The 11,382-nt window shown below is 40.1% G+C and overlaps 1 protein-coding gene across 1 annotated transcript in view; it reads right to left on the bottom strand.

The window, feature by feature from the left end:
* Positions 1-9,586: 9,586 nt before the first annotated feature.
* MUC2 (mucin 2, oligomeric mucus/gel-forming) overlaps positions 9,587-11,382 on the bottom strand; it is a 77,251-nt gene continuing 75,455 nt past the window's right edge. Inside the window, exon 48 of the mRNA XM_087704116.1 lies at positions 9,587-10,296. Coding sequence (XP_087560242.1) covers positions 10,014-10,296 — 283 coding nt within the window. The 3' untranslated portion in view covers positions 9,587-10,013. The remainder of the gene's footprint in view (positions 10,297-11,382) is intronic.

Genomic DNA, 11,382 nt, shown 5'->3' with positions numbered 1-11,382 from the left:
GAAAGGGCTGTTTTCTGCTCTCCCCTCTTCACAATGCAAAGACATCCCATACAGGCCAGCAGCCAGACTGGGCATACCTTGCCAGCAGTGGGAACAAGAAGATGATGGCAAAGGAATGCTAGGGTGGTACAGCACCTTGAAGCAGGGGGCCACAAGGCATAGACAAGGGCAGTGCAAGGGAGCTGCAGTACCTCTGAGGTCATAAGTGAGGATGGGCTGTCAAGCATCCAAACCTTGATCACATGACCACAGAGGCACTGCAATAGCTATAACTTTTTGAACGAATCATAAGTCCTGTTGTTCGGTGCTCTTGTATATTGAAATGGTCACTAAATAAATGGTTGTAAATCAAGGACTAATCGTGTTGTGTAAAAGAACAAACTCCATAATAGTCACTGAGTAATGAACATCCAGCACTTGGTTTCACTAGTTTAGAAACATTAGAAGGCATCTCAAAGGAGCTTTCTTTCAAAAGGCACCCATATCATTTTTCTTCCCTTGAAGAAGAGTTTCCGTCCTCATCCAAGCAGCATCATCAGTTTTTGGATGAGAAGCAAAACAATCCAGCTGTTTTTTGGAAAAAGCACCTTTATGACAACTATGACTGGGATGATTAAGTATCTTAATATCTAAGATATTAGAATTCCTCTATCATTACAGATCAAAGGCAATTTGTCATCTGTTCATGACTTGTGGAGAAATTTTAACATTCTTCTACACACTGGTTGTGGAAGAACCTAGGCTGAAGAAAAGGGTTTATGATCTTACACCTTATAGGCAAAATCAATTTCTTATTTGTATACCTTGTTTATTTATATTAGTCATTATAATACTAGAGATCCAAAATTAGCTGATGTTTTCAGCAGCATGTTCTTTCCAAAGATTGATGCTTATTATGAATTGGCAAAAAGATTATCAGGATTTTTTTTTGGCAAGGAACAAAATTGACATCTGTCGTTCCTCAATTAACTGCAAAAGATAGCAGTAAATAGAAAATGGAACAGAGAGTTAAACGATTTAATCAAGCAATTTAGCTTTACATAGTTCTTGTTTGTGTTGAGATTATGTAGAATCAAGATTTTAAAGATTTTTGTGATTACCTTTACAAAGAATGTGACTTACATTCAGAGTATGAGGAAGTAATTTGTTTTGAACATTGGGGATTTCATTCATCAGTTTTTATAGTTATTAAATAACTTTACCAAGGACAATTATTACAGGTCACTGGACTTGTGCCCTTTTATAGACCAGCAGTTGAAAAAGGTCCTAATTCTCAAGCATCTAAAAGAACATACTAGTAATCAAATTTTTTATCATTCCCATCTCCTAAACGGAAATTCTTTTAAAGAAGCACTTTGAGTAAAACTAGAAACAAATCCACACTTTCAGATAATGCTCAAAGGAATAGAAGTTTATAATGGTAACAATTCAGCAATAAAATTATTTATAATTTTACCAGCTGACTCTGAATTAAAAAAAATAATTTGAAGATTCAGCCAGGCTCATGGAAATCATAATCTCCAACTGTTGCTCAAACTTTAAAATGAAAAACCCATACTAATGTAAACTCTACTTCTCTGTACATACGCTTCAATGGGTGTTGAGGGTACCCCAATACCTTGAATAGATGCATGTCATATAAAACTATTTCTTCCTAAAACACTTCACTTTTTTAAAAAAAAACTGGAGCAGATGGACACAACTAATTTATTCTTCCTGCAATCCACTTCTATGTCAATGCACAATGCACCAGCATATACTAGTTAGAGTACCACCATATGTTTTGTTTGCATATCACATATTTGACATCAAAAAACTAGGTTCACTTCCTTTAACCTCTTGGTTTTTAACCTTTCTCTGAAGCACTTTGTTAGTAGAAGTAGAAGTAGAATTCTTTATTGGCCAAGTGTGGTTGGACACACAAGGAATCTGCCTTTGATGCATATGCTCTCAGTGTACATAACGAAAAATAAAACACATTCATCAAAATCCATAAGATACAACACTTAGTGATAGTCATAGGTTACTGACAAGCAATCAAATCATTAGGAGACTAGTGGCTTCGTTGTGCAATTGGTTGGCCACCATGAGCACAGTCTTTGGGACTAGATGGGCAGGGGCTGGGGCAGAGGTCCCCAACCTCTTGGTTTCCTGCCCAGGCAGGGGGTTGGACTAGAAGACCTCCAAGGTCCCTTCCAACTCTGCTATTGTATTAACCCTGAGCTGCCGCCCACTACCATGCCATGGCCTATTTGGAATCAAGCAGTGGGCTGGGGCAAATGTGCACAGCTCAGCTGGTACAAGCATCAGGCTGGCATATGTGCACATGATAAACAGCTCAAGGTATACAATTTGAGCTGCAGATATGTGTGTGTTTGCTCACTGGCTCATTGCTTGCACAAACTGAGCTGTGAGCTCAGGTATGCCGGCATGCTGCTCTCCACACACACCCTGCTGGGCCACCAAAGGTTGGTGACCGCTGGGCTAGAATATCGGCTCCATCATGTTGCTATCAGTTGATTGGAGTCATACTCAAATCTTCAAACTAGAAACATGCACAGAGTTTGAGCGTTTCTGTTGCTTGTTTAACTCTAGTAGCAGCCTTAGCAATAGTTCTGATTACATTATCACGATGCTCTATACTTGTGTGTAATATATTCCGTGAACATTGGGACTGTGTGAAGCATAGGAAAGAAGAACAGGTAGCTCTCAGTTTAAAATCATTTGTTGAGCGATCATTGAAAATTAGAACAGCACTGGAAAAAGTGACTTATGGCTGTTTCCCACACTTACGACCATTGCACTATCCCCGTAGTTACATTACGATGGTTGCATTGTTCTGAGGTCATGTGATTATCTTTTGTGACCTTCTGATAAGGGGGAACCCAGATTTACTTGATGACTGTGTAACTAACTGAACAACTGCAGCAATTCACTTAACAACTGTGACAAGAAAGTTTGTGAAATGGGGCAAAACTCACTTAAGCACTGTCTACTTGGCAACATAAATTTTGGGCCCAGTTGTAGTCGTAAGTTAAGGACTACCTGATAATGTCATGTATCATGGTAGTAAGCTCGAACAGAGAGACTGTAACTGATCTGGTGGATAAACAGAGGCAATTCATTAATTTTTTCCCATTCCCAACTGTCCTTGAAATTACTCTTCTATAGTACATTATATAGTACAGCCTATCTGAGTTGAGCTGAAAACATCCAGACGACTCTTGCCTGTCACCTGGTGGTCATTTGAGGTTTTGCAGTATGGATCTAACAACACTAATTTGGTCTGAAGGATATTCAATGGGAACTGTGTAATTGTTTGCTTGCTTATTGTTAATATGTATCTGGAAGGGAACATTACAAAGAGTAAATTATTCCTCAGAATCTAAAATGGAATGGAGGCTTCACCTTCCTTAAGATCTTCTCAGATTTGCTCCTTAAGACACAGAGGATAGAAGCTCAGTTGATGAGGAGATGAAGGGAATCAGAGGTTCTCCTGAATAATGGAGTAAGCATGTGTTCTCCTTTTAAACTTCAAAGAAATCTTTCTTAGCATCGGAGGTGGTATTTAGCCAGTTCAGACCGGTTTCCTCAAACCGATAACGGAAATCGCTGGGGGGGGGGCTTCGCCCACCCACCCTGCCTCTATGCCATCCTATTTAGGCACATTTTCAAGCTGCACGCATGTGTGCAAGCTGTGTGCGTGATCAAAGCACATGCATGGAAGACTGAGTGTATGCGTGGATGGGCGTGCGTTCACATTTCCAGTAGGGAAAGTAAGTGAATACCACCCCAGGTTAGGATGTGGGTGAACTTTGAGAATGAATTGGAGACTCTAACTTTAAAAAAAATCATCTTTAAGATCAGTTGTTGAAGTACTGTAATTGTTATAACATACTTATTTTTACTTACTGTTAATGTACTTTGTATATGGCCTGGCTTGGTCTATTTCTGATTTCCTTTATGTTTGTTTCTTGGGTTATGTCAGCATTCTGGTTCTGGCGCTTAGTACTTTGTCATCCTAAACACAACAGTTTTGTTCTTTATTCTAAACAAAGAAACTGGCCAATATCTCTTTGTTAGGACCAATCCCTATGATATCTTTGCTTTTGTATAAAAGAGAAGAAATTATAGGTTCCCTGAATCTCAGTGAGTAGTGCATACAATTACAAGAGGTTGTAACAAACTAATAACCAGTAGGTGGTGGCATTTTTACTTACACACTTAAAAGTGCTGGCTCGATAGAGGAAATATTTGCTTCTCCATTATGAAAGAAGAAACAAGGATTCTCTTATATTTGTGAGCCAAGGTGGCGCAGTGGTTAAAAGCAGCACTGCAGGCTACTGTTAGATCAGCAGGTCAGCGGTTCAAATCTCACCGGCTCAGGGTTGACTCAGCCTTCCATCCTTCCGAGGTGGGTAAAATGAGGACCCAGATTGTTGGGGGCAATATGCTGACTCTCTGTAAACCGCTTAGAGAGGCCTGAAAGGCCTATGAAGCGGTATATAAGTCTACTGCTATTGCTATATTGTGGCTAATAACTTTTTTTCCCCTCACTGATTACGAAGTGATGCCTTTGGAGCATTTTCTAAGAATTGCATTTCTTTCTAGGATCTCTATATAATGTTTTGGATCTCTATATAATAAAAGAACAATCTATTTTAATCCCAAAAGTAGGACTACACCAGTGGTGGGATTCAAATCATTTAACAACCAGTTCTCCGACCAGCTGGGTAGGTGTGGCTCGGTGATCATGTGACTGAGTTGGCGTGGTCAACTCAACATCACTCACATCAATGGGTGCATCGCCTTAGCTGTTACAATGTAATAAGGGTTAACAGGAGAGGCAGTTTCTGTAAGCAGGGCAATAAAGATTAGGCTAGAAACAACACCAGAATGTTTCCTTCCTGCCTTCCTTAGAGGATTAGCCCTGTAAAGTGGAAAAAAACAAAATGAGATTTCTTCCACCAACCGATTCTCCAAACTGCTTAGAAAGTTAACGACTGGTTCTCCCAAATAGGTGTGAACTGGCTGAATCCCACCACTGGATTATACTCTAGAAAGTGAGCATAAACTAACATATATAAGAGCAGCTTACATTTCTGAATAGCTTGCCTTCAAACGTTGCGGGCGCTACCCCACTGGTGGCTTTTAAAAAGAGACTGGACAACCATTTGTCTGAAATGGTATAGGGCAGTGTTAATGATCCTTTTCGGCACCAAGTGCTGAAAAGGGAGCACTTTGCACACATATGCTCATCTGAACCGCGATCAGGAAAAGGAGCTGCCTAGGGGGCATGTGCATACTGAAAAATGTTCTGGTTCTGGCAAGGCTCCTGGTTGCTGCCGTGCATGCACATGCGCCAATCACATGCTGGAAAACAGAAGACCACCTCGCACAAAAGCCAGATGATCGTTGTTTGTGTATGTGTGCCAGAAACCCAGAAGAGGAACGGGCAATGCCGCATGTGCCAGGTGACATGACTCTACGTGCCACTTCTTATATGGCATATGTGCCATAGGTTTGCCATCACTTTTTTATTTTTTTATTAACAAACATGTAAAATACACACACACAAAATTTAGATGTACACCACATTTACACAATACAATATGAACAGGACTTCCTATTCTTTATAATAGCAATTATCAATCTATACCGCTCACCTTATATTATTTCCCCTTCTATTGTATTTCATTTGAATTTCACCATTCTTAACCCTCTTATTTTACTCATATTATTTTTTGAGTTTTGTTACATTCCTTCATTGATTCTTGTTTCTTTCCTCCAGCCACCTATACCATTTATCCCATATCTGGTAGAATTCTGATTCTTGTTTTCCCTGGATTTCTTTAGTTAGTTTGTCCATTTCAGCACAATCCATAACCTTTCTTATTATTTCATCTTCGCTTGGAGTTAATTTGTTTTTCCATTTCTGGGCAAAGGCAATGCTTGCCACTGTAATTATATGTAGTATTAAATACTGGATTTCTTTTTTGTATTTTGCAGACGTGCCATCACTTTTATAGGGTCTCCCGCTAAAGCAGGGGGTTGGACTACAAAACCTTCAAGGTCCCTTCCAAATCTATTGTTCTGTGCACTAACATTTATTAGAAAGAAAAAAAATATTTAATAAATGATCAATAATTCCAGAAAATATGCACAAAAACAGTTATCTGGCCAAAAGAAAAAAAAACTGAAAATTTTAAGGCAAATTCATTTTAATATATATTGAAACATTTAATTTAAGGAAAGCTTATCTTCAGTTACAGTTCTCTGTCCAGCAGGAACAGCCTGAAAATAAAGGATAGTTAGGTTTTTAGAAATATTTAACAAGTTTATCTTGTATCTCAGCAGATTTTCTTCACAGTGCTAATAAGTGCTAACCACAAATTAACAAGCTTTGTTTTCTAAACTGAATTAATTGATTAGTCCCCTTCATCACCTGACTGCTGCCTGAAATTGACAAGACCTTAATCCATTAAAATTGAAGGCTTTTGCCTCCCAAGAGGTTCTGGCAGATTCTTGCAATTGAAAATTCAGTCTTTCTGATGCTGGAAAAGGAGTTTGATCTACATGTAAGGCTTAACTGAGCCTGAAATGTGCATTGCTAAATGAGCTAGTTAAGTGAGCTTCGCCCCATTTTTATGACTTTTTTTGCCACAGTTGTTAATGGAATCAGTGTAGTTGTTAAGTGAATTGTGTGGCAGTTAAGCAAATTTGGCTTCCCCCTGTTGACTTTGTTTGTCAGAACCTGGCTGGAAACTTTACAAATGGTGATCACATGACCCAGGGAAAGTGCAACCATCATAAATTCAGTTGCCAAGCACCTGAATTTTGATCACATGACCATGGAGATACTGAAATGGTCATAAGTGTGGGGAAACAACCATAAGTCACTTTTTCAGTGCTATTGTCACTTTGAATAGTCACTAAATGAATGACTACCTGTAGCTTCTCCAGATCGTCTCAGAATGAGAGCATAAGTCTTCCACCACATTCCCAGCTGCAAAGAAAGTTACAACCAGACTGCCAATTCTCTACCAACAGTCTGTCTGGCACTCAGTTTTAATTGTGTTTAAAAAGAAATAGGAAAAAGGGAGAACGTTTTACTTATGCATACAGTAATGTTTTTTTTTCCATTAAAGTTGGCACAATTCTGATTAAATTCTAAATTTCCAGAGTCATTTTAGAAATATTTCCTCAGCCTTTTAGTCCTCCTAAAAATAATATCCTTTGCTTGGTCCCCTTGCATAGGAATACATTTTCAAACAAGTTTTTTTTAAAAAAAGTTGTGCATAACCAGTTCTGTCCCCCATCATCACCCACAATTTTGGAGACAAGTGGCATTTTTTCCCAACATGAAGATAGCTTAGCCTAATAAACTTACTTCAAAAGAGAGCAAGAGAATCTGAAAATAGAGTTTATTTGACAAACATCGAGTTAGGTGGGGTGTCTTCTTGTTATTATTTTTGTCATTAATTTCCTGCAGCATTCAAAATAGGAGTCAAACCTCATGATTTACAATCTCTTGTAGTGCCACCCAACCATCACTACGCTGATATAAAGGCTGTCATCATTTGTGATTTATTGCAACAGAAATGCCTGGGTGATGCTATAACATACTGTAAATCACTAATGAGGAAATGCCCCAGATTGCAGAGTGGAATGACTTTTAAAATCAAATCCTAGACACCTCACTTCACTGGGGAAGGAGCATATAAACTCACATGCATATACAAATTAATCTTGTTTCCAGATGAATATTAAGTTGAAGACATTTTGATGATCCTTTTGGTTCACAACTTTATGTGGGGCATCTCTAAGCAGACATACTCATCTATATGGTGATATCTCTCTGATTTAATGGGACGCGGTAGATCAGTGGCTAAGATGGTGAGTTTGTCGATCAAAAAGGTCAGCAGTTCGGTAATTCAAATCCCTAGTGCCGGGTAACACAGTGAACTCCTGTTACTTGTCCCAGCTTCTGACAACCTAGCAGTTCGAAAGCACATAAAAATGCCAGTGGAAAAATAGGGATCACTTTTGGTGGTAACAGCATTCCATGCGCCTTTGGTGTTTAGTCATGTTGGCCACATGTCCATGGAGACACCTTTGGACAGTGCTGGCTCTTTCACTTTGAAATGGAGATGAGCACCGTCCCCTAGAGTTGGGAACAACTAGCACGTATGTGCAAGGGGAACCTTTACCTTTACCTCTGATTTTTTTCTAATGTTCAAATGAGATTCTCTCTCTCTTTATGGTATTTGGGAGCATGGCAGCATTTGCCTCCATGCTTAATTTTATGAGTGACAAAGGAATGTCTGAATAGGAGGCATAAGAAACATAAAATGAAGCATTTGCAATGTTTTTCCTCAATGGCACAAACGTCATTAATTAAATTGCATCTGCCCTTGTCTTTAGCTTAGTGTAAATTCCACTCTTCCTTTTTCTCTTCTTTACAGCACTTTCTTTACTAAAGTTCAATGAGAGTAGATTTCTGGGGGAATATTGACCACTCGGGTAAGTTGCTATGAATCAGCTGTAGAAAGAAGACAACTTGTAGTTAATAAATAAACGTTGCCATGTTGGCTGGAAGAACAGCACTATGCATTGGAGCAGTGTGTGTACTATGGGCACATGTCTTGCAGTGGTGGGTTGCCATTTTTTTTTACTACTGTTTCATGCGCGCTCATGCACAGAAGCATCCAGGTGGGTGGGCAGAGCCCCCTGCCAGCGCTACTGCCAGTTTGCCCAATCCAGGCCGAACCGTGAGCAACTGACCTCTGATGTCTTGATAACCACATTCTTCATTTGCTGCTGCATAAATTGCAAAGAACAAAAAAAAAAAAGCAAAGCAAAACAGAATCTAGCAACCACAAAACAGGATATGTGTTGTTGGATGTGTATGTGCGCACACACACACACACACACACACACACACACACACATCTTTTGAGAGGATTTCATTGAAGATACAGCATGTCCATGAAGAGATCATATAAATGCACTCTACTGACTTTTCAGCATTGCTCTTTGCTTTTGGCAGCAGAGTCAACACAATCCTCAACAGATAGCTCACTTTCTGGCTCGCTCACCCCGCCCCACAGCCCAGCTGATTTGCCTGCCTAGCCCGTTCTACTAACCGTGGCTGACCTGGCAGGTGTGGAAGAAGTCTCCCCCATTGGAAAAGCTTTGTTCTAAGTCCCGTGCGTGTGCTCACATTTTGAACCGTTTGTTAAAGTATCTGTAGCCCACCTCTAAACAGATGTATATAGGAATCAAAAAGAAGTTAGTTGGGAAGGAAATATGAGTCTTGGGCCTGTCATCTGAGATTGCATGTATTTGGAAGACAGGCTCAAAAACAGTCTTGGATAATATTATCTGCCATGTGTATGTAAGTATTTATAGTTCAATAAGACCATGGAAAAACCTAGCAAAACACCTCTGGAAACTCAGCAAGTTACTGGCATTTCCCTCATAGATCAGCAACATTTCTTCTGAAGCATAAATTTTATAATAGTAGAAGCACAAGATTTAAAAAATTCAAAAACCACGTTGACAAAACCAGAAACGGAGACCTCGCTTTTTGAAATATGCCTTTAATTAACCGAAGCAAAAGAAGCTGATTCAAAAGTCCAAGTCATACAACCCATCCTTCATTTTTTCATACATATATAAGAAAAGAATATTTTTATTTTCTTTTTAGTGCAAATAAATACGTGAGCACATTAAAGGACAGCCAAAGGGGGTGGGGGTTGGGATCAGACTGAGAAGGCTGTAGAACAGGAGTGTCCAACTTTAGCAACATTTAAGACTTGTGGACTTCAACTCCCAGAATTCCCCGGTCAGCAAAATTCAAAGAGGTAAAGTCCACAAGACTTAAAACTTCCAAGGTTAGACATCTCTGATATAGAAAAGTAAGGCAAAGTGGTTGATTATAATAGTAGTCACATATATTTCTTCACTGTGTATCAACAGTTATCTTATTTCATTCCAAAGCTTTCCTTCTTTTAAGTTCTCTTCCCGATGGCCCTCAGAGCTTTCCTGACCCGTTCCAATGCTTTCTCTTCCTGGGGCACTTGCGTGGTGTTTCCTTTGTTCTCCATGTATTCTTCTGAGGAGCTTTGGTCGATGCCGCATCCAGACTTCATGCACTCGCAGCGTTCTACATGGATGTACCTGTATTTCTTTCTGATGTCACCAGGACACAACAGCATGATTTCTTTCTTGGTTGTTTTTGACTCTCTGCAGCAGCTGCACGTATGTGTCATGGAATTAGCTTCGGGAGAGTATCTGTTTTCATAATGCAAAACGAAGAAAGAGTTAGTTGCATTTGCTCACGTTATGTGTGATTTTAAAGAGGGTGCTTGTGCTGAAGATCGGGGATGTGATGTTGCAGAACCTCTACCATAAGAGAAGAAAATTTTCCACTGCTTATTTTCAGGAGCTTAAACTATGTCTTCCATAATATCCAGCCAAGGTATAAGGTCCTTTAAATATTGAGCCATCTTTTAAAATTAAGGCAGAAAAACCCAGTCTTTTTTATTTAGGAGAATTAAAAGGACCAAAGTAACCCAGGTCTGGCTGAACTTAGGGCAAATTAGTTGAATCTACTATACCCGTGATGGCGAACCTATGGTAAACGTGCTACAGGTGGCATGGGGAGCCCTCTCTGCGGGCACACGAGCCATTGCCCAGCTCAGCTCCACCGTGCTTGTGTGCATGCCTCCCATTGGCCAGCTGATTTTCGGGTCTCTGCCGCACATGTGGGTGCACATGCATGGGGAGGTGTGGGGGCGGGACGGGACTGCAGGAGTGGGGCATCCCATTTTTGGTCCCAGGAGGCTTTAGGGAGGCCTACTAGACCCAAAATGGGTTGCATGTGTCTGTGTGCGGCAATCTCCCCCCCCCCCCGGCAGCCTCTTTTTGGTTCCAGGAGGCTTCAGGGAGGCTTGCTAGACCCAAAACGGGCCGTGGTGGTGTGTGTCACACGTGCATGGGGGGGGGGTGTAATGGGGGGTTGACATTGCATTATAGGTGTGGGCATGCATCATGTGTTATTGTGCACACACACACACACACACTTTCAGCATGCAAGGACAAAAAGGTTAGCCATCACTATATTATACTATTCACTATTTGACTACTCCAAAAGATTACCTTATTATATTCCTACCAATAGCAATATCATTTTTAAAACCCATCAGAAAACATGGCCACAGAGGGTTAGATCCAGAAATTCATCCATTGAAGTGAATATATGGAAGATTACTGCTTTATCTTTTATTTTTCCCATCGACAATCAAAACTGTCATTTTCGTTTTATGAAAATGTTCCTCCAAATAGCAGGTGATTCTGCTGAAGAGGTGGGCTGAGTCA

This window comes from Thamnophis sirtalis, unplaced genomic scaffold, assembly GCF_051295495.1.
Source record: "Thamnophis sirtalis isolate CommonGarterSnake01/CBP01778 unplaced genomic scaffold, rThaSir2_p1.2 scaffold_1, whole genome shotgun sequence".
NCBI lineage: Eukaryota > Metazoa > Chordata > Lepidosauria > Squamata > Natricidae > Thamnophis > Thamnophis sirtalis.
Note: the sequence above shows the minus strand (reverse complement) of the source record. Positions and strands in the feature narration are given on the sequence as shown.